The sequence below is a fragment of the Muntiacus reevesi genome, chromosome 10 (genome assembly GCF_963930625.1).
Source record: "Muntiacus reevesi chromosome 10, mMunRee1.1, whole genome shotgun sequence".
Taxonomy (NCBI): domain Eukaryota; kingdom Metazoa; phylum Chordata; class Mammalia; order Artiodactyla; family Cervidae; genus Muntiacus; species Muntiacus reevesi.
The window spans coordinates 55,573,921-55,598,496 of NC_089258.1; the positions used below are offsets into that span (position 1 = coordinate 55,573,921).

Genomic DNA, 24,576 nt, shown 5'->3' on the forward strand with positions numbered 1-24,576 from the left:
AGATCAGAAAGGATGAATCCGGTCTCATTGACAGCGCTGTTGTTCAGTCGCTCAGTTGCGTCTGACTCTTTGTGACCCCGTGGACTGCAGCAGGCCAAGCTTCCCTGTCCTTCATCATCTCCCGGGGTTTGCTCAAACTCATCATCTCCATTGAGTCAGTGATGCCATCCAACCATCTCATCCTCTGTTGTCCCCTCCTCCTCCTGCCTTCAATCTTTCCCAGCCTCAGGGTCTCTTTCAGTGAGTCGGCTCTTCACATCAGGTGGCCAGAGTATTGGAGCTTCAGCATCAATCCTTCCAGTGAACATTCAGGACTGATCTCCTTTAGGATTGACTGGTTTGATCTCCTTGCAATCCAAGGGATTCTCAAGAGTCTTCTCCAACACCATAGTTCAAAAGCATCAATTCTTCCATGCTCAGCCTTCTCTATGGTCCAACTCTAGCCCCCATGCATGACTGTGGGAAAAACCACAGCTTTGACTAGATGGACCTGTGTCAGCAAAGTAATTCTCTGCTTTTAAATATACTGTCTAGGTTGGTCATAGCTGTTCTTGCAAGGAGCAAGCGTCTTTTAATTTCATGGCTGCAGTCACTGTCCACAGTGATTTTGGAGCCCAAGAAAATAAAGTCTGTAAACTGTTTCCATTGTTTCCCCATCTATTTGCCAGGAAGTGATGGGGCCAGATGCCATGATCTTGATTTTTGAATGTTGAGTTTTAAGCCAGTTTTTTCACTCTCCTCTTTCACTTTCATCAAGAGGCTCTTTAGTTCTTTGCTTTCTGCCATAAGGGAGGTGTCCTCTGTATATCTGAGGTTATTGATATTTCTCCCAGCATTGACAGTGAATCGTCTAAATAGCCAGTCAGTCTGTATTCTCCTGATGTGTGTGTGTGTGTGTGAGAGAGAGAGAGAGACAGTAATAGCTCATGATGTTAGAAGAATTATAGAGCCATCTTCCTTGAAACAAACTGAGAGAATAACATTTCCCTTGGTAGGCGTCTTGACTTCCAACCCTAAAAACTCAAACACTGAAACCACATTTCATTTCATTGCTATTTCTGTCCAAAACTGCATGAGCAACAAAGCTGCCCCCTTTACAAACACATCTCTGAAAATGATACCCAATTCCTTTTCTTTATTTTCCTTTTTTTTTTTACTTTCCTCATGGAAAAAAGCATTTACAGCATTAAGTGTGATTTTAAGAGATTTAATCAGCAGATCACTTAAATTCATGGGGAAATGTTATGCTTGATTTCCATTTTTTGCTGTTTTAATTGTTTAATAATTTTGCTTTAAATTTTTAACCAGTATGGTTAGTCCCAGGGACATCAGTAAAAAAAAAAAAAAGAAAAAGAAAATGTGTAGACAATTGAATAATTGTACATTTTTGTACATTTCAAACATTAACCCTTTAAATCTTTGTCCATTTCAAACATTAACCCAAACACTACTATTGCTACAAAGGCAATACTTTTTACTAACACTTGATTCAGTATTAGTCTTCTGCAGTCCAGTTTAAATAAATCATTCATTCTGTCCAGGTTTCAAAGCAGAAAGAGAAATGGAGAAATTGTGTGTTATTCAGATTATTTGAGAAAATCCTAGAAAAATTAAAAAACAGATTAATCTGTCAGATTTTTTTCAGCCTATCTCACAATATATATAATAATAGAAAAAATATTCCATATTTCCTCACTATAATTTGCAGTGTGTCGATAGGGGCAAGCCTACATTAACTCTTTTGGTGCATTTTATCTAGGCAATTAATGTTCAGTTGCTCCATAATGGTTCAGGTAAATCAGTTCAGTTCAGTTCAGTCGCTCAGTCATGTCCGACTCCTTGCGACCCCATGAATCGCAGCACGCCAGGCCTTCCTGTCCATCACTAACTCCCGGAGTTTACCCAAACTCATGTCCATCGAGTTGGTGATGCCATCCAGCCATCTCATCCTCTGTCGTCCCCTTCTCCTCCTGCCCTCAATCCCTCCCAGCATCAGGGTCTTTTCCAACGAGTCAACTCTTCGCATGACATGGCCAAAGTATTGGAGTTTCAGCTTCAACATCAGTCCTTCCAATGAACACCCAGGACTGATCTCCTTTAGGATGGACTGGTTGGATCTCTTTGCAGCCCAAGAGACTCTCAAGAGTCTTCTCCAACACCACAGTTCAAAAGCATCAATTTTTCGGTGCTCAGCTTTCTTCACAGTCCAACTCTCACATCAATACATGACCACTGGAAAAACCATAGCCTTGACCAGACAGACCTTTGTTGGCAAAGTAATGTCTCTGCTTTTTAATATGCTATCTAGGTTGGTCATCACTTTCCTTCCAAGGAGTAAGCGTCTTTTAATTTCATGGCTGCAGTCACCATCTGCAGTGATTTTGGAGCCCAAAAATATAAAGTCTGACACTGTTTCCACTGTCTCCCCATCTATTTCCCATGAGGTGATGGGACCAGATGCCATGATCTTTGTTTTCTGAATGTTAAACTTTAAACCAACTTTTTCACTCTCCTCTTTCACTTTCATCAAGAGACTTTTTAGGTCCTCTTCACTTTCTGCCATAAGGGTGGTGTCATCTACATATCTGAGGTTATTGATACTTCTCCTGGCAATCTTGATTCCAGCTTGTATTTCTTCCAGCCCAGCGTTTCTCATGATGTACTCTGCATATAAGTTAAATAAGCAAGGTGACAATATACAGCCTTGATGTACTCCTTTTCCTATTTGGAGCCAGTCTGTTGTTTCACGTCCAGTTCTAACTCTTGCTTCCTGACCTGCATATAGGTTTCTCAAGACACAGGTCAGGTGGTCTGGTATTCCCATCTCCTTCAGAATTTTCCACAGTTTATTGTGATTCACACAGTCGAAGGCTTTGGCGTAGTCAATAAAGCAGAAATAGATGTTTTTCTGGAACTCTCTTGCCAGGTAAATACAGCTTCTCAAAGTGTCGAATTCCTTCATTAAACTAATTACATAGCTGTCTAAACTGGATGATCCGATAGCATCCTATCTGGGTATGTCAGCAACTTCCCTTATAGGGTGATCATCAGATGGTTTACTCTCAAACCAAATTACATACTCCAGCCATTTTAAAGCTGCTGTTTGATAACAGGGCAAAAAACCTACACAGTGACAACCAGTGAAGGGAAACTTTATTATTTTATAATCCCAGAACTGAAGATGGACAGTTGGTGTTTTCCAGAGACTGTCCAGCGTCTCTGACTCATTCCGAGGATATCAAAATAAAAGCAACCTCAGCCTCCCTCCCTCCTGGCTCACCTCACTTCTCAGCCTCCCAGAGGAGGCCCCTTGCCTGGGTTCCAGGATCCTGATTTCAGAATGTCTCGAGGCGTTAAAGCAAGCTAATTGGACACTGTTCTCTTCTGTGCTCTGCCCCAGGGCTGGGGGAGGAGACCTAGGAAGGAGATAAGATGATTGGGGGATAGCATCATCTCTGACTCCTCTTAGCATTCCTCTCTTAAAAACACACATACTTCCAAACAGATTTCCTGGACGTCAGTCCATCCCAAGATTCAGCCAGTCTAGTGGTTCTTAAAGTTGTTGTTGTTCAGTTGCTTAGTTGTGTCTGACTTTTTGCAACCCCATGGACTGTAGCATGCCAGTTCCTGTCCTTCACTGTCTGCCAGAGTTTGCTCAGACTCATGTCCATGGAGCCGATCATGCCATCAACTTAAAGTGAGACCCTCAGAGGTACGAAGCAAGGTGAGCAAGCCAAGGTGGAGTGTTCCAGGCCAGAGTCAAACATTTACTCAGGAGGCAGAGCGTGGCAGGCTTTAGAAAGAACTTGCAGCTCAGAATAACAGGAGCACAGAGGATGTGTGGAAGTAGGAAGATGAGTAGAGGGAGATCCTAGTTCTGATGCAGCAGGGCTTATACTAACCACCTGGCAATCCCAGTTAGACAGGGCTCCCATAAAGGAGTTTTCCCCAGGGAAGCACAGTGCTCCATCTGACAACAACATAAGGATAGACTGAACGTAGAAAAGTAGGAGGCTGAAAAAAGGGGGAGAGGGGAGTTAGGAGACAGTAAATCTAATTGAGTGGTGAAGCTCTGACCCACAGTTGGGCATGGAAATTTCAGAGAAAGAGGTAGGTTAGTCATCAGGAAATGAAATACAGCTTGAGAACTTAATGCTCAAGGGGAGGGAAAAGAAAATCCACTAACCTAGTGACCAAGTGAGTAGGAAATACAGGGAAGATGCAGGATGGTAGAGAAAGATGAGCTCTGATTTGGAAATTGTGATTTGAGGAACCATAGTCCAACCCTGCATGTGGTCAGAAATGGCTGGTGAGAACTCAGGGTGAGGGACCTCCCTGGTGGCCCAGTGGCTGGGACCCCGAGCTCCCAATGCAGGGGCCCGGGTTTGATCCTAGGCCAGGGAACTAGATCCTGCATGCTCCAACTGAGACCCGGCGCAGCCAACTAAATAATAAAGAAAGAAAAGGAACTCTGGGTGAGTCAGTTGTAGAGATGTGGGCATGGGGGCTGTGGGAAAAACGGAGCAACAAGTGTGAATGAAATCCCACTGGGAAGATCTGGTTAGGGAGGAAAAAACGTGAATATATGAATTTACAGACATGATCCTCTTAGCACTCGAGACAAAATTCATGTGAAATAATCTCTTTTGGTGTTTTTCTTATCTTGCATCTTCCCCGTTATTTTTGGCAATCTGTATATAGTTAGGTTACCAGATGAACCCATGATTTAGAAGCTAGTTGATTGTTCTGCTTCCCATGATAATGGGAGCATTTTGCATTTTCTCTTCAAAACTTGATTTTTTGAGGATTGCTCATCGACAACATTTGCTCTTGAATTCAAAGAAATTATCATTTGCCTGTGAGATCATTGGTAAAATACATAAACCTCAAGTTCATTCCCAGAATACTGAAATGTGAATTCTTCGGCATGTGCATGTTATAAATCACAGGATGGCTGTTAGGATTCAGTCCACCACGAGAAGTTTAAATGAGGTTCTGGTTTTGCTGTTTGCCTATGTCCTTCATCAGAAATGCAGATCCAGGAATGATTTGTATATATGCTTTTGTTATGATACATACGGTTGATAATTGTGTTCTCCTTTACTGCAGTGACAGAGAAGTTATTCCAGATTAGCATTGTGAAAAAAGAATTGCCATACAGATGGCAAGACTGGAGGGACTTTTTGTTTTGTTTTGTTTTACTGGCTGTTAAATGATGAAAGGAAACTGAAACCAAAGGAACTCTGATAGATGGGAGGAAAAAATTCTTCCTCTGTGTCATGGGGACAGTGGAAAAGACAGGTTGATTAAGTCCTTCTTGGAAGTCCTTTCTGTGACTGGTGGCTCAGAATTTTGAGCAAGTGGCAAAGAATCTGCCTGCAATGCAGGAGACGCAAGTTTGATCCGTGAGTCACGAAGATCCCCTGGAGGAGGGTATGGCTGCCCACTCCAGTATTCTTGTCTGGAGAATCCCATGGACAGAGGAGTCTAAAGAGCTACAGTCCATAGGGTTGCAAAGAGTTGGACACAACTGAAGCTGCTTCGCACACTCACATGGGGCTTCATGCCCTGGGCATGCAGGATCTTAGTTCCCTGAGCAGGGATTGAACCCTTGCCCCTTACATTGAAAGCACAGAGTCTTAACCACTGGATTACCAGGGAAATTGCCCCCACCACAAACACCTTTTTGTTTGTTTGTTTGTTTTTAATGTTGATTTTTGTTTGTTTAAGTTTTTGAGAACTTTATTTCCACCTGAATGTATATGCAGTATTAACAGTCTATGGGTCTTAGTTGGTGACAGTCTTGGTCAATGTCTGTCTCAACTGAAGAACTGCTAGGGATGTTTGAGCAGAGAAGTGTTACCCTCGGGAGCAGGGGCATGCCACAGCTTAGAAGGTGGATTTGGTAGCCATGGGTGTGGGGAGAGGCAGCAAAACCAACTTTTTGCAATCTAGGGCGGCTGTGGGAGTGGAAAGATACGTGCAAGGCATTATGAAGGCAAAGGAAAGTGTCAGGAACTTCTCATCTATAAGGGGGTAGGAGAGAGAGGATTTCACATCAGGATGGAAGTCAGCATCTTCAACTGAGATGGTCTGAACCTCTGGCTTTCCAGGGCATTTGTCGAGAATCCTGCTGTTAAGGAAACTTAAAAAGAGATTTAAAAATATACCACAAAGGCTAAAACAGCAAGTCTAGGCAAAAACGCAATCAAAATTAAAGATGAACAAATAGAGAAGCCTCAACGTGGGGCAGCCCATCAGTGAAGGAGCAGGAGGTCATGGGGAGCCTGAGGGAGTTTGTCTTTTCCAGCGAGGAGCCGTTGTCAAGAGGGGTCAACCAGGAGCAAAAAGGAATGTGCTGTGTGATGAATCTGAAGCTACGAGGTTGCGGCCAAGAGTGGAAGGGGTGCGGGGCATGAAAGTGATGTTCCAGTCAGATTCCCTGGAGCCTGTAGCGTTGCGATTTCAAAAGCTCATAAAAGAAAACCATGTCTCAAATCTACAAGCAAGGCAGGCTAGCTCACGAGCGAGGCCAGGCAGCCTTCCGGAGCGCCACAACGCTGCACAGGGCAGAGACTGTGTCCAGAGGCATGTATTTGATGAGAAGGCCCCCTTAGAACCTGGGATCAAAGCTTTTCGGAGGACGGCCGGACATCGGCTGTTGCATTGGTTTTGTGCTTTTGCTAAAGATGGGATCAGCTGCCCCATCTGACAGGCATCTCATTCTCCCTCCCTCCCTCATCCAGGGTCCCCTGGTAATTCCAGTGTCTGCCATCCATCTTGTTTCACTTCTGTTGTCCTAGCTGCGAATCCGTGCAAAAATTCTCACGGATCCACCGTGAAATGGGAAAAAAAAAAATACATAATGAGGGAGAGAATGTGTTCATAAAGCTTTACTTTTCCTTGTCAAGAATGATCTCCCCCTGAAGTTAGGTCCTTTCTCCCTGCGGCGTGGCTAAATGGCCTCTCTTTATGAAAGGATGCTGGTAACAGGTGAAGAATTTCAAAACCCTCTGTTGGTCCCCAATCTCATTTTTTTGTCTTGATTTGTGAAATCAGTGAGTCTGGGGAGGAGTCCCTGAGTGACCTGTCACCCCAGCCCTGGGCTCCTTTAAGCTTGATTCAAGCCTTGCTTCATCACAGTCCCCAGTGGTGACTCCTGTCCAGGGCCTGCCTCCATCATCTCATGGCCCCTGCCTGGACCCTCTGCTTCAGCGGGCTCTTCCATGCCCCTGACTTCAGAGCCTGTCCTTCCTCACGCCTCCACACCCTCTCCCTGGCTGTTTTCTTGGCTGGTCTATGTCCCGTGCCTTCCTTATCTTCCCATCTAAATCCGCGTCTATTTCAAGGCCCAGCATAGGTCCCCACCTTGACATGGAGCTTGCCTGCCACTCCAGCCTGACCTCACACCATCACCTGCTTCTGATGCGCTTCATACCCACAGATCCCTCGCGCTGTAACTTGCACTACAAGCTTATTCGGAAACTGGGAGGTGACCAGCGGGGTAGATGCTCTAAGGGTCCTTGGAAATGGCAGCTTTCCTGGCCGGCCCCGTGCGAGCCCTTCAGCGCTCTGAGTGCCTCACATTTTACGTGCAGCCCCTCATCTGAAAGCATAAACTCAGGACTTGCGGGGCTACACTGTGGAGCTGGGCCACCAAGGTACCAGCTTAACCCTCTGGCATTCTAACCGCACTGCCTACAGAGGCTGCTTGTGGCTTTATTTCCCAAAGAACCGGAGGCAAACAGGTGAGCGTCTGAACACGCAGCACCCCGTGCTCGAAGACGGCGCGCTCAGCATCCTGTGATTGGAAATGCCTGCCCAGCAGGATGGGGACTGCGGGGTTGGCCAGTGAAAGAGCAGTGGCGAGGATGGGAGAAATGCTTTCCACGGGAGAAAGGTGACGGGCCTGCTGTAGATTGAATGGAGCTAGAAAACAAACCAGCAAAGGGCGGGTGAGTGACAGCGGCGGGAATGAACCAGCAGAGTGCTGGCAGGTGGCATCATCTGTATGAAGCTGTTATTCTCCACTCCGTCAAGCACTGTGATTTACAAACGGGCTCGGGGACCTGGGTCCAGTGCTTGGAAGCTCCAGGCATGGGCCCATCATGAGATGCAGAGAGAGAGCCTGATCAAATCACCTGACCACATCAGATTTTCATTTGTCCGTCTGTAAAATGGGAAGGGAGGCAAGGGCTGATGAAGTACTGAATTGCCTTTTATATAGGAGGATGCAAAAGGATGTCCATTTCTTTTTAAATCTTTTCTGTGGCTTTTTCCTTCCTGTTTTATTGACACAGAATGGACAGACAGCACTGTTTAAGGTATATAGCACAGTGATTTGACTTACGTACGTCATGAAATGAATATCACTCAGTTTGGTGAACATTCATCATCTCTTATAGATAAAACGTTAAAGAAATAGAAAAATTTTGGCTTGTGATGAGAACTTGGGATATACTCTCTTTATATATTTTATATATATATATATGTTTTATATATCTAACATTTTATATATGTTATATATATAACATGTTTTATATGCGTTATGTGTTATATGTTATAAACGTGTTATAAACATGTTTTATGTGTTATGTTTTGTAAACATATATGTGTGTTTTATATATATAACATACAGCAGTTTAATTATTGGAGAAGGAAATGACAACCCACTCCAGTATTCTTGAAATCCCACGGACAGAGGAGCCTGGCAGGGTACAGTCCATGGGATCGCGAGAGAGTCCGACATGACTTAGCAACTAAACAACAATAGATTGTGTTTATCTGGTTGTACGTTGCATCCCTGGTACTTATTTACCTTAGGGTGTTAATTTCTTTAAAAACACAGTAACTTTTTCTCCATCTTATCCTGTGAGAAATATAAAGCAATGCAAGAATTATGTCCTGGTTAACATTGCACTTTAGGCTGGTATGGTCAGTAATTCTGTAAACCTAGGCTTATTTTTTTCTTCAAAAGTAATAGTGTCTTCAAAAAAAAAAAATAAGTAATGACAGCAATAAGCCCTGTTGAGTTTCTTTCATTGATGCCTTAATCTGCTAGGGGCATTTGGGTTGCTGGGGAAGAGAAGGAGTCTTGTTTTTTATTTCAGCTCTGCCTTTTGTGGGTCCAAACAATGATTACACTTAATGGTGCATTTTCTTTCTCTCTGTCTCTCCATCGCCCGCCTCCTCTCCTGAGTGCCTGTTCCTGCCGCTGGCGAAGCAGCAAGGCAGATTGTCAGATCAAGTCAGTCAAACCCCTGATCTGACTGATACTGTCCCCACTGAATTAATGGGGCCTGAACAGACGTCCCTTTCTCTCCTCCCAACTTTCCACCTTCCTTTCTCCACCATGACACTGTCCTTGCTGAATGCTCTCCCTCAAATACCTAGATACTGCTCCTAATTCCCAACTACATTTCTTGAAGTGACACTATCAAAACCCACTATCCTTTTATTCCAAAATGACCTTTAGTACTTTTTATCTACCCCCCTCTCCTGTTGCCCCATGCTTACACCTTTTACTATTAATCTTCACTTTTCCCCTCTCCTGGTGACTTCTGTCTTTCACTATTAAGATTCTTTCATCTCCTAGTTCTGCATCCAGTCTTATTTTCAGTAGGGCATGGTTCAGCACTCCATTTCTTAGATCTTTTGTTAATGAAGCAACTTTAATGTAAATAAGAAATCCTATCATAAATGCATTTTTGTCCCAGGGAAATCCCTGTTTTCTCATTCAATATATGCTCCCCCCCCACCTTTCTTTAAAGCACATTGTCATTTTTGAAATTTTCTCTGGTGCTGCCACCAGTAGAAAAGTCACCTCCCAAAATCAATATGTTAGTAAAATGTTATATCTCTAATGCATAGTTGTGATTATAGGATAGCTTTTTAAGGTACATCCTAACATTTAAATTATAAGTTCCTCCTTATATAGATGCTAAGAAAGAGTTAGTGTATAATAAATAGTCATTAAATGTCAGGAAGTATCACATCTTATTTCAGTAAACATAATGAATCATCATTTAAAACACCACCATTACTGTAATGTCAGCATGGACTAGATTATCACCACCCCCGCCAACATTTAAGTCCCAGTGTACCATTATGAAGTATTTCGATCACTGAAAAATAAAGTCTTTTTAAAAGTCTTTATTATACTAATTTGTTAAAGGTGTCTCAGGGTACTGAAGGAATATCTTTACATATGCAAATATATAACATGAATGTATATATACTGTTTTACAAAGTTATAGATATAAATTTTTTCATATCACACTGCCATAGACCGCATAAGTTAGTAAAACCTTCAAACAGGATATAACAGCGAATTAAATCTACTTTGTAGAAAATATGGAGGAATACTAAGAAATTTAATATCACCAAACATGTTCCCTTTGAAACAGCAAATTAGATGTGCAGGATTTTGGTCACACTTCAAAGAAAAATGTGCTGAGGTGGAGAGCTGTCTGTTTACTCTCCCTCTCACCGTCATGGCTTTTCTATGTTAAACAGGCTTCTGATGACTTCAAAGCACGTTTGAAGTCCTCACTCAGCACAGCTCCTGCACAAAGACAAATATGCTTCCAAACGTGTGCAGCTAATATTGCCGCCAAGTCTCGTGTGAGTGAGAAGCATCTGCAGTTGCCTGTTTACCACCCAGTTCATTCCTCTCTCATTCAGCTACGACAGCGAAGGTCGTCTGACCAATGTGACGTTTCCAACCGGCGTGGTCACCAACCTCCATGGAGACATGGACAAGGCGATCACAGTGGACATCGAGTCGTCCAGCCGAGAAGAAGATGTCAGCATCACTTCAAATCTGTCCTCCATTGACTCATTCTACACCATGGTTCAAGGTAAGCATGAAAGCAGAGCTTTCAACGGCCCTGTTTAAAACACCGCTGGCACCGAAGTAGCATGTGGCCATCCCCCTCCCTCCCCACGCTTTTTCTAAGATGAACTTAGGAAAGGGAAGGTGGACATGTAAACCTCTAGAGATCAGGAGGAGAAGCCTCATATCTACAGGTAATGTTTATTTAGTGACATACGGGCTTCCCAGGTGGAGCGATAGTAAAGAGCCCACCTGACAATGCAGGGATGCAAGAGACCCAAGTTCGATCCCTGGGTCAGGAAGATCCCCTGGAGAAGGAAATGGCAACCCTCTCTAGTATTCTTGCCTGGAAAAACCCATGGACAGAGGAGCCTGGTGGGCTACAGTCAGGCGAATTCAGTTCAGTCGCTCAGCCGTGTCCAACTCTTTGCGACCTCATGAACCGCAGCACGACAGGCCTCCCTGTCCATCACCAACTCCCGGAGTTTACCCAAACTCATGTCCATTGACTCGGTGATGCCATCTCATCCTCTGTCATCCCCTTCTCCTCCTGCCCTCAATCTTTCCCAGCATCAGGGTCTTTTCAAATGAGTCAGCTCTTCACATCAGGTGGCCAAAGTATTGGAGTTTCACCTTCTACATCAGTCCCTCCAATGAACACCCAGGACTGATCTCCTTTACGATGGACTGGTTGGATCTCCTTGCAGTCCAAGGGACTCTCAAGAGTCTTCTCCAACACCACAGTTCAAAAGCATCAATTCTTCGGCACTCAGCTTTCTTTATAGTCCAACTCTCACATTCATACATGACCACTGGAAAAACCATAGCCTTGACTAGATGGATCTTTTTTGGCAAAGTAATGTCTCTGCTTTTTAGTATGCATCTAAGTTGGTCATAACTTTCCTTCCAAGGACCAAACATCTTTTAATTTCATGGCTGCAGTCACCATCTGCAGTGATTTTGGAGCCCAAAAATATAAAGTCTGACACTGTTTCCACTGTCTCTCCATCTATTTCCCATGAAGTGATGGGACCAGATGCCATGATCTTAATTTTCTGAATGTTGAGCTTTAAGTCAACCTTTTCACTCGCCTCTTTCACTTTCATCAAGAGGCTCTTTAGTTCTTCTTCACTTTCTTCTATAAGGATGGTGTCATCTACATATCTGAAGTTATAGATATTTCTCCCGGCAATCTTGATTCCAGCTTGTGTTTCCTCCAGCCCAGCATTTCTCATGATGTACTCTGCATATAAGTTAAATAAGCAGGCTGACAATACACAGCCGTGACGTACTCCTTTTCCTATTTGGAACCAGTCTGTTGTTCCATCTCCAGTTCTAACTATTGCTGCCTGACCTGCATACAGATTTCTGAAGAGGCAGGTGAGTGGTCTGGTATTCCCACCTCTTTCAGGATATTCCACAGTTTATTGTGATCCACACAGTCAAAGGCTTTGGCATAGTCAATAAAGCAGAAATAGATGTTTTTCTGGAACTCTCTTGCTTTTTTGATCATCTAGCAGATGTTGGCAATTTGATCTCTGGTTCCTCTGTCTTTTCTAAAACCAGCTTCAACATCTGGAGATTCATGGTTCACATATTGCTGAAGCCTGCCTTGGAGAACTTTAAGCATTATTTTGCTAGCGTGTGAGATGAGTGCAGCTATGCAGTAGTTTGAGCATTCTTTGGCATTGCCTTTCTTTGGAATTGGAATGAAACTGACCTTTTCCAGCCCCAGGGCCACTGCTGAGTTCTCCAAATTTGCTGGCATATTGAGGGCAGCACTTTCACAGCATCATCTTTTAGGATTTGAAATAGCTCAACTTGAATTCCATCACCTTGACTAGCTTTGTTCGTAGTGATGCTTCCTAAGGCCCACTTGACTTCACCTTCCAGGATGTCTGATTCTAGGTGAATGATCACACCATCATGATTATCTGAGGTGTGAAGATCTTTTTTGTACAGTTCTTCTGTGTATTCTTGCCACTTCTTCTTCATATCTTCTGCTTCTGTTAGGCCCATACCATTTTCATACTTTATTGAGCCCATCTTTGCATGAAATTTCCCTTGGTATCTCTAATTTTCTTGAAGAGATCTCTAGTCTTTCCCATTCTATTGTTTTCCTGTATTTCTTTGCACTGATCACTGAGGAAGGCTTTCTTATCTCTCCTGGCTATTCTTTGTAACTCTGCATTCAGGTGGGTATATCTTTCCTTTTCTCCTTTGCTTTTGGCTTCTCTTCTTTTCACAGCTATTGGTAAGGCCTCCTCAGACAGCCATTTTGCTTTTTTGCATTTCTTTTTCTTGGGGATGGTCTTCATCCCTGTCTCCTGTACAATGTCACAAACCTCCAACCATTGTTCATCAGGCAGTCTGTCTGTCAAATCTAGTCCCTTAAATCTATTTCTCACTTCCATCGTATAATCATAAGGGATTTTATTTAGGTCATACCTGAATGGTCTAGTGGTTTCCCCCATTTTCTTCAATTTAAGTCTGAATTTGGCAAAAAGAGTTCATGATCAGAGCCCCAGTCAGCTCCCAGTCTTGTTTTTGCTGACTGTATAGAGCTTCTCTATCTTTGGCTGCAAAGAACATAATCAGTCTGATTTTGGTGTTGGCCATCTGATGATGTCCTTGTGTAGAGTCTTCTCTTGTGTTGTTGGAATAGGGTGTTTGCTATGACCAGTGCGTTCTCTTGCCAGAACTCTGTTAGCCTTTGCCCTGCTTCATTCTGTACTCAAGCCCAAATTTACCTGTCACTCCAGGTGTTTCTTGATTTCCTACTTTTGTATTCGAGTTCTCTATAATGAAAAGGACATCTTTCTTGGGTGTTAGTTCTAAAACGTCTTGTAGGTCTTCATAGAACCGTTCAACTTCAGCTTCTTCAGCGTTACTGGTCGGGACATAGACTTGGATTACCGTGATATTGAATGGTTTTGCCTTGGAAATGAACAGAGATCTTTCTGTCATTTTTGAGATTGCATCCAAGTACTGTATTTCAGACTCTTGTTGACTATGATGGCTATTCCATTTCTTCTAAGGGATTCTTGCCCACAGTCGTAGATAAAATGGTCATCTGAGTTAAATTCGCCCATTCCCATCCATTTTAGTTCACTGATTCCTAAAATGCCGATGTTCACTCTTGCCATCTCCTGTTTGACCACTTCCAATTTACCTTGATTCATGGACCTAGCTTTCCAGGTTCCTATGCAATATTGCTCTTTACAGCATCGCACGTTGCTTCCGTCACCAGTCACATCCACAACTGGGTGGTGTTTTTGCTTTGGCTCCATCTACAGTCTTGTCTAACTCAATGAAACTAAGCCATGCCGTGTGGGGCCACTCAAGACAGACGGGTCATGGTGAAGAGGTCTGACAGAATGTGGTCCACTGGAGAAGGGAATGGCAAACCACTTCAGTATTCTTGCCTTGAGAACGCCATGAACAGTATGAAAAGGCAAAAAGATAGGACACTGAAAGATGAACTCCCCAGGTAGGTAGGTGCCCAATATGCTACAGTCAGTCCACGGGGTAGCAGACAGTCCATGGAGGAATACTAAGAAATCTAATTTTAAAGAGTCAGACATGATTGAGTACACACATACATATTTAAAATCATGTAATATCTAAATATCTCTGTTAACCTAAAAATAGTCTTGTTTCTTTCCCACTTAGTAAGTTAATTCTCACTGTCCACTTGTCTCATCAATCCCTTTTTGCATCAGCGTCACTGGCCATGGAAGGACAGCAGCGTGAGGCCAAGCACTTTCTGAATCCATGCATGATGCAGTCTTTGAATCCACTTCTCATGCCATCACTGGAAATTTATACCAAATTCCAAGTATTTATGTAATATCTGGGCTTTCCATTTTTTTATTCAGTGTATGGACTTCCCTGGGGGTGCAGACAGTAAAGAATCTGCCTGCAGTGCAGGAGACACAGGTTCTATCCCTGAGTCAGGAGGATCCCCTGGAGAAGGAAATAGCAACCCACTCCAGTATTCTTGCCTGGAGAATCCCATGGACAGAGGAGCCTGGCGGGCTCCAGTCCATGGGGTCACAGAGTCAGACACGACTGAGCGACTAACACTTATTACTTTCATGTAGGCATAAACATCCAATATCTCCATGATAGAGCCTCCCACCATATTCCTTTTTGATGTAATCTTCAGGAAGCCCATTTACAATGACCGCTGCAACTGTGAGGTCATTGGTCTAACACTAATTGTTGAATCTGAGTTATACTTCAGATTATGGCTAGATTTACTTCCAGCTTGGGAAGATTCCCCTGGAGACAGAAATGGCAACCCACTCCAGTATCCTTGCCTAGAAAATCTCATGGACAGAGGAGCCTGGTAGGCTGCAGTCCATGGGGGTCACAAAGACTTGGCCACAACTCAGTGACTAACACACTTACATAATATTCTATAGACTTGTGTTGTTGCTGTTTTTTTCTTTAACCACACCTCCTGGCTTGTAGGATCTTACTTCATCCACCAGGGATCAAACCCAGGCGCCTTGCAATGAAAACAGTGTCCTAACCACTGGACCACCAGGGAGTTTGAGTTAAACGTCTTTGACTTTTTTTTTTTAACCAGTTCTGTCAGATAATCTCTACAGTCATCTAAAATTATTGTTGCTTGAATTTATTGCTTCCCCAAATGGTCCTATATTATTAAAATTCTTTAGTTAAAGTCCATAACCTATAATATGAGAGGGTGTTTTATACAAAATATAAGGTGACTGCCTTTTTTTAAGTCAGTTTCAGGGGGAAATAGCTCCTTATATATTTTTGGTGTGGAAAGCATAGATATTAAAGCTTTTCAAAATATCTTTAACAAAGGATAGATATAAAGATGGGTGTAGGAAGGGGTGTCTCATGAGACCCTGAAGGTGACATATAGACTCCTAAAAGAACTCATATTATTTGGTTCTTTGCAAAACATTTGCTGCACATTCCATAGAGGTTAACCTTCCTCTGTTTTGTCAGGCACATGAGAAAAAGAAATCTATTAAAGTGGAGAAGGACTTTAATATTCAGCCAAACCTGTTACATCCGGAGTTCCCAGGTTTTTTTGGCACCAGGGACCAGTTTCGTGGAAGACAGCTTTTTTCCCCCAGACTGAGGGTGGGGGATGGTTCAGGGATGATTCAAGAACACTACATTTATTGTACACTTGACTTCTATTATTACATCAGCTCCACCTCAGATCATCAGGCATTAGGTCCTGGAGGTTGGGGAACCCCTGCATTACAGCATGAGATACCAGAAAGCAAAGTTGTTATTTTCTACAAGAATATCATTAAGTACTTTTTATTCCTTATAAATGGAGTCCAGCCAGTGTTTTAGACATGTATATCACTTTTAACCCCACAACCAACCAACTGTTCAAGCCACACCTGTAGTTCACATTTTCTGCCTTTTTTTTCTAGATCAGTTAAGAAACAGCTACCAGATCGGCTACGACGGCTCCCTTCGCATCATCTATGCCAGCGGTCTAGACTCACACTACCAGACCGAGCCCCACGTTCTGGCCGGCACCGCTAACCCAACAGTTGCCAAAAGAAACATGACTCTGCCTGGCGAAAACGGTCAGAATTTGGTGGAATGGAGATTCCGGAAAGAGCAGGCGCAAGGCAAAGTCAATGTCTTCGGTCGAAAGCTCAGGGTAAGTCAGCGTCAGGGGGTGGTGATGGCCGGCCGGTCGTCCGCATCATTCACTGGCCTGTCCACGAGGGCGGGCCTGGGACTCACCTGCTCATGCTCAGGGGAGCACCTTAGAGCACCTTAGAGCCTGACTTACAGCCGGCCCTCAAGCCATCACATTGCTCATAGTAAGAGCCGACTATTTGAGGAAAGGGTTCTCTCAATATAGCTTTGATTAAAAATCCATTCTTTCCTAGGAAATGAGGATTTTGCATATAAAATGTGAGAGTCACTCAGTCATGTCCAACTCTTTGGGACCCAATGAACTGTAGCCCACCAGGCTCCTCTGTCCATGAGATTCTCTAGCAAGAATACTGGAATGGGTCATCATTTCCTTCTCCAGGGGATCTCCCAACTCAGGGATTAAACTCAGGTCTCCTGCATTGCAGGCAGATTCTTTACCGTCTGAGCCACCAGGGAAGATTTTGCATATAGGACAATCCCAAATAGCCTGGATGACAACTGATCTTGTTTTCCTAATAGTACCTTAATAATCTTATGCTTTTCCTTCACCCACTCAGGAGAGGTGACTTCGTAATGGCATAGGGATGAGTAAGCATTGGCTGAAACATTGCAAGTATTCCAAACCCTAAATATGTATATTGAAAGACAGGGGCTGGCCTTTGGAAGATGGAGTCTGCCTTTGCATTCTCAATATTTTTAAAGTACAGTGTGGGCTTGGGACTTCTCTAGTGGTAGAGTGGTTGGGAATTTGCCTTCCAATGCAGGGGATGTGGGTTCTATCCCTGGTCAGAAGGCTAAAAGCCCACATGCCTCGCAGCGAAAAAACCAAAACATAAAAACAGAAGCAACATTGTAACAAAACTTGAACAGGTTTTAAAAATGGTCCACATCCAAAAAAAAAAGCATAATGTGGGCACACAGGAGGTAACCAATGTCAGAACCTACCTCCTCGCTATTGATGAAAAACCCAGACTTACCTTTTTTTTTTTTTTTACTTTATTTATTTTTGACTGTGCTGGATCACTGCTGCTGCGCAGGGTTTTCTCTGTCGAAATGCATGGACTTCCACGGTGGTGGCTTTTCTTGTTGCGGAGCACAGGCTCTATGGCGTCCAGGCTTTAGTAGTGACGGCATATGGGCTCAGTAGTTGCAGTTCCAGGTTCTCTAAGAATACAGGCTCAGTAGTTGTGGTGCACAGCTTTAGTTGCTCCATGACATGTGGGATCTTCCTGGATTAGGGATCGAACTCATGTCCCCTGCATTGGCAAGCGCATTCTTAACCACACAGCCACCAGGGAAGTCCCAGGATTACCTTATTTCTACGAGACACACGATGACATTCCTGATTGCTAGTGTAAATTGATCTTTGCAGAATGTTCTCTGTGTTGCCTTGTTAGGTGTTTTTATTCCTCCTTTTCATGCTGTGGGCCAGATACAACTAGAAAGCAAGCTGTGATTTATGACAGCTGTTTAGTAAAGACAACATAGATTAAGGACTAAAACACAGGCTACAAGGAACCCCCTTCAGGCCACTATAAACTGAACCTGCTTTATTCTTTCTATTAGTGAACAGATTTTCGTTTATCAGATAAATGCAGATAAACATTCCTAAAATTATTTCCCTTGCCTTTAAAAAAAAAAGTCACTCAAAATCAAGGAGAGAAAAGAAAACATGGAGTGTACCACCATTCATGTTCTATTCATGGCACCAAAAAATGGTTACGTTATTAGTATAACTGGCTAACATTATTCACCAGGCCAATCCTTCACAGTTAAGAAACAGCTAATACATATTGGCTATTTCCAAGAAATAGAAATGAAGTAGAAAAAAGAATCAGTGATCAGATACAGACCATTCAACTCACAGGTTATATTCCAGTTTCACCCTCATTGCAAGGCAGGGGTTTGGGACTCTAAATACATAATCTTCTGGAACCAAAGCTGTCTTACCATGCCCCAACCCCAGGGCTCTGGTGCACAGAAGCTGGGGAGGCTCGAGGGGGGTTATCCTGAGAGAGAGGCAAGAAGACAAAACAACAGATCATCAGAAAGAAGAACAAGATTAGCAGGAAGGTAACTTGACTGAAGGCAAAAGGAGAAGGGGGAGGCAGAGGATGAGATGGTTAGATGGAATTCCTGACTCACTGGACATGACTTTGAGCAAACCCCGGGAGACGGTGGAGGACAGACAGAGCCGCCCGGTGTGCTGCCGTCCATGGAGCCGCAGAGTTGGACAGGACTTGGTGACTGAACAGCCACAATAACGTGACGGGCAAGAAAGCCAGCCCCAGGCTCGTTTCAGGGTCACTTGCAGAGGGCCTGGGTCAGTGGCCAGAGCCAGCTTCAGCTCCAGCATTTTCTTCCACTGAAGCAAGGCCTTGCGCGCTGCCTGCGTGTCTGTCTGCTGCTACCACTGACCACTGCCCCAGCCCTGCTTCCCTGGGCCGCTGCATACTGGCAGCTAGGTCCCAAGCTTTGTCTTATTCAGCCATCCCTAAGGCCAGAGCGGCGTGCCTGGACACACACACACACACACACACACACCCCTAAGGCCGGCGCAGTGTGCCTGTACACACACACACACACACACACACACACACACACACACACCTCTGCACTCAGACACATGACTTACTTCATCGAAAGACATAAAGGTCCTGCTCACATCTGTGCTCAAAAAGTATGAGTTCTAGATCAGGCTCCACTCCTTACTGTAATGATAAACTCTACAGGAAATTTCTAACATCTAACAGACCTAACGTCATTTTCCTTATCTATATGACTCTGTATTATGATAGCAATAATATAATATCAGAATATTCTAACATTATGATGTAGACATGGTCCAACTCTTTGTGTCCAACTCTTTCTGACCCCACAGACTGTAGCCCACCAGGCTCTTCTGTCAATGGGATCTCCCAGGCAAGAATACTGGAGTGGGTTGCCGCTTCCTCCTCCAGGGATCTTCCTGACCCTGGAGATGGAACCCGTGTCTCTTGCATGTCCTGCACTGGCTGGTGGATTTTTTACCACCGCTCCACCTGGGAAGCCCATAGACATGATATAGATTATCTATATTATGGCTAAATATAATTGACTGCCTTACGCTGCCACAGTCTCACACAATTGCTACAGAATCAAGCGAGATGATGTGAAAGTCCTTTGAAAACAAAAGGCATGATTACATATTCTGTAACCCTGACCCAGAGGATCTGAACCACAGGTACAAATAGTGGGCATATAGACAGACCCACACGACAGACACACAGGAAAGAGCTGGTTAACGCGCTGGTGAGGGAAACACAGCTGCAAAAGAGGGAAAACCAGGGAAATGCTTTGCCCTGAAAGTGACCACATACCACGTGGCCCACTGTTCTTTGAGCCAAGCTAGCCTAAGTGCATCCTTTTCTTTCCCTTGTAGCACTGCTTTCCTAGACAGAAAACGAAATTAAGAAGAGCAGAGGAAAAATCTGATTATAAGTCTCTGGTTCTCAGCCCGATTCTAAGTGAACCCTCCTTTGGGGAGGAAGAGACCAGTGCACACAGGCATGGGTGTTAGTTTCTTTCTAAACAGCTGAACGACAGTGCCTCGGCAGGCCGTTTCAGAAAACCCAGTATTTAAGAAGGGCCTGTTCAGTCACACTGAAAGGAGACCTCCAGCTAATCCGTGGGATGGCTCACGTGGAGACAGTGCCAGGATGACAAGGGAGGGTTTCTTATTTTCAAGATAAGCCTGGATGTGCCAGCCGTGCTTGGTCATTCCACCCCTCTGTGCGTCCTAAGAGAGGAATTCCAGGGAGAAAGTGATGCTGTGAAATCTGGTTGGAGGACCGGACCTGGAGTCTGCAGATTAGGGCACAGAGCGGAGGAAGGAGGGGATGACGGAGGGCCAGCAGGGCCTCTGAATCAGGAAGCAGAGTCAAAATCAGTCCAAAAATGCAACCCTGCGGACTGTAGCCCGCCATGCTCCTCTGTCTATGGGATTCTCCAGACACAGCGTTACTGGAGTGGGTTGCCACGCCCTCCTTCAGGGGGTCTTACCGACCCAGGGATTAAACCTGCATCTCTCATGTCTCCTGCATTGGCAGGCGGGTTCTTTACCACTTGGGCCGCTCGGGAGGGCGTCTCCACTCTTACCTTTCCTTATCTTCTAGCAGAAAGTGCTTTTTCTTTTTTTGAAGTTATGGGCCTGACCCATGGGTGAGCACTCAAATATTTATTCAATAAATGAAGGAATGAGAAAGAGCCAGCCTTAAAATATGGATTATGTTATTGCCTTTAGGGCTCCCTGAGAGAGAAGCTGTAGGAATAGCACATCCTTGCCAATGTCTGACCGTAGGAAGCAAAGCTATCTCTAGATTGAACAGACTACATGGATATAATAGGTAGAACACTGGATGCAGTGGCTCTTTAAAAAACAAAAAAAAGGCCAAAGAGTAGAAAAGGAAAAATTATAAAAGAAATGAGCGACATGAAAAGCATTTTCTGCAAAACTCTATTAAGAGGAAAAGGGTTTGGATATATAGGAATAACCAGCAGAGGAAATCATGGAAAAACAGAACAAAGGTTTGACAGTTCTTAGCTTACTTGTTTGTACCTGCATATTTGTTTTTAAGAAAAGACATGCATAATAGTTGCTTGTCTTTAATAGTCCTGATTTTTGTCAATGGTTGAACTTGGAATCAGCCTTTGATCAATTCTCCAAAATTATAATGGCATCTGAATAATAAAAAGTCACCTTCTAAGGGGTTTCCCTGGTGGTTCAGTGGTTAAGACTTCACCTTTCAATGCAGGGGCTGTTGGTTTGATCCCTCTTGGGGAGGTAAGATCCTACATGCCTCCTGGCCAGAAAACCAAAACATAAAGCAGAAACAACATTGTAACAAATTCAGTAGACCTTAAAAATGGTCCATGTCAAAAAAAAAAAGGTAATCTAAGCTTACCCAGAATTCTTATCCTTAAAGGAAAACATTTAGTGAACTGTTCGAAAAAGAAATTCTCGACACTTGAAAGCCAAAGCGGTATCTCGAGGCATACCTAGACATGATAGCTTTGAAGACTGTTATTTAACTCTTACTATGCCCGTCACGTGCGTGAGACATCCTTGTGTCTCACTGTATAATCTGAGCAGCGGGGCCTGGAGGGGCCATGCAGAGCAGTTAGCACTTCTGACCTGTGGAGGGGACGCAAGGCCATCTGCAAACAGTTGACGGTCTAACAAGGACACCAGGGAGGCGAGATACCGTCACCCACGTGGCAGATACCTGCATATGGTCTGATCGTGCTCTGTGCTGTCAGACAGACAGACACTGTTTAACTTGTTTGAGCCTCAGTTTTTCAAGCCTTCCAAAGGGAACATAACTCCCTCCCTCCCGATATCAAAGGGACATTGTGATTAACTGCCACCACGCTGGAGCTGATCTTTGAAGATTGAGATTTCTCTATGCTTAGCTCAAAGAAACGCTGTACATCACAAAGGAGTTCGTGGCGGCCTCTTACCTAGTCACATTTGGATTCTCTTTCATGTAGCGGAAGGTATTTTAACAACTACATAGGAGGTTTTTCATCTACAACTACATAGGAGGTTTATTCATCTTAGGTGAAGTATATACGATGTAACAACGTTTGTTAATGTTGTTTATTAAAAGGCCTCTGGGGCATGGAACAATGACTTTATGACTCTCGAAACAAGTTTGCAGAATTGCCATGATTCATACAGGTGTAGTTAAGTGGGATTGTGTCCCTGATGAAAATACCCCTTGATTTGTGCACTGTGCCTGCAACTGCCAAAGGAGAACATTAGGGCCTTGGTGGAGGGGGCGGAGATCTCTATTTGTCTAATAGTTAGTGATGCTGAGCATCTTTTCTTGAGGCTCTTGACTATCTGTGTGTCTTCTTTGGAGAGATGTCTATTTAGGTCTTCCACCCTTTTTTTTTTTTTTTTTTTTTGATTGGGTTGTTTGCTTTTTTTGACATTGAGCACCATAAGCTGTTTGTATATTTTGGAGATTAATCCTCTGTCTGTTGTTAGTATCTTCTGAAAGGTTACATATTGAATAACAGTGGTTGGTTGTCTGGAAATAGTAAGAACAGTAAAAACTTTGGCTTGTGTTGGAATGTGGAGAAAAACAGCCACATTCTAATTCTTTCCTCATTTCTTCAGTTGGAGGACCCAAGAAAGGCATTTGTCGGGATAGGAGGAAAATGTAAAATGCTTTCCAGATGTTTGGTCTCATGGTGTTTCGAGGTGTTTCCATTTGTGATGTGCTCGGTGTGGTGGCTCACAGGACGGCAGTGGTAGACCTTCTGGACGCTTCAGTGTGTCGCAGTCATAGTCCCAAACCAGGGAGACGGGTCGGAAGCCCAGTAGCGGGGGGCAGGCCTGCAAAGAAGGGGTCCCAGACCTGTCTTTTGGCCCTTCTACCGTCGCTAGTCCAAGGGTCCTACCAGATCTGCAGGGCAGATGTTCTGTTATGCTCTCTACAGAGGAAACACTGTGGAGACAGGGAGGAATCAGGAAGGTGATAAAGATCCGAGATACACATGAAGATGAATGCACGCCAAACACAAAACGGTGGGCAAGGCCGCGGGCCACGCCGTCCACAGGCACTCCCTCCACAGGCGGTCTCGCTTGGCCGTTCGCAGCCTGGAATAACCCTGAGGAAGGGCAAAGGAGGGCAAACCTAAACATTCTGGGGCTCATGTTTCCCTCTTTAATCACCATGTGAGAAACACAAGCGCCCTCGGAGGCCATTTAAATTGTGGAAAGCTTGTGTGCTCAGTCATGTCCGACCCTCCGCGATCCCATGGACTGTAGCCCGCCAGGCTCCTCTGTCCATGGGATTCTCCAGGCAAGAGTACTGGAGTGGGTTGCATGCCCTCCTCCAGCGGATCTTCCCACCCAGGGATCAAACTCCAGTCCCCCTCATTGCAGGCAGATTCTTTACCATCTGAGCCACGAGGGAAGCTCAGGCATCATAAGTGTGCACATAAAAGCTGAAGAACTGAATTCTGCCAGTCCAGTATTGAGCTAATTTGACATCAAATCAAATCTGTAAATTTGTAGACTTCAAAATATATCTTTGTAGCTTTAGCCAGTAGCTTCCTTCCAGGGTACACAAAGCAAACGGTACCTTCATCAGGCTTTTTCCAAGACAAACTTGTAACGTCTCACAGAATTCACAGAAGGCTGAGCTACTAATCTGTAGATACTTCCACTTGGGAAAACAGAAGCCCAGAAAGCCTTCGGCTGGCAGGTCAGAACCATATAAAATGATGATAGCTCTGAGAAACTGTTCCAAAGAGATTAGTGGGAAGGGTCAGTATATATGTGACTTTGGAGAAGGGAGAATACAATATGTGCAGTTAAGCACATATTTTTCCAGAAGATTTCTTTTAGTCACAAGGAGCAGACATCACCATGAAGGAATTTAGTGCTTTTCTAGATGCGAGGAGATGCAAGAATTGGGTTCACAAAATCAGCTCCTGAGAGTATCTTTCTGAAAACCTGTCCTGCCAGTTTTTCCAGAGTGTCTCCTTTCTGCTGTCCACCCTGAACTCCTTTCAGGAGATGTTGAAGGTCAGAAACTGCAGTAGCACATGATTTAATCCTTGTAAGAGGTAGACTGCAAGTGCCCAGGGTTTCCCTGGGGTCTCAGACCATAAAGGATATGACTGCAACGTGGGAGACCAAGGTTCAATCCCTGGGCTGGGACGATCCCCTGGAGAAGGGGATGGCAAGCTGTTCCAGTATTCTTGCCTGGAGAATCCCATGGATAGAAGAGCCTGGCAGGCTACAGTCCACGGGGTCACAATGAGTCGGACACAACCGAGCAACTAACCACATACACATGTCGAGTACTAATTTGTAGTTGACACTCCATTCCGACCTCTTCATTTACAGAGAGACGAAACAGACTCTGAGCGCCATGAGCCCAGAGTCGTGCAGCTCCCAGACCCTGAGGGTGTGGAGATGGGGCTTTCGGGTGCTTAGGTTCCTCCTCCAACGCACACACATGCCCACACCAACGCGTACCGGTTGCTCTGTGGTCCAGGGCTGTTTTCTTTTTCCTACA

The 24,576-nt window shown here is 44.2% G+C and overlaps 1 protein-coding gene across 3 annotated transcripts in view; it reads left to right on the forward strand.

The window, feature by feature from the left end:
- Window positions 1–24,576, forward strand: part of TENM3 (teneurin transmembrane protein 3) — a 442,567-nt gene that overhangs the window by 402,401 nt on the left and 15,590 nt on the right. For all 3 annotated transcript variants that reach the window (XM_065946684.1, XM_065946685.1, XM_065946686.1), the window contains exons 22-23: window positions 10,684–10,859; window positions 16,264–16,499. In XM_065946684.1, coding sequence (XP_065802756.1) covers window positions 10,684–10,859; window positions 16,264–16,499 — 412 coding nt within the window. The remainder of the gene's footprint in view (window positions 1–10,683; window positions 10,860–16,263; window positions 16,500–24,576) is intronic.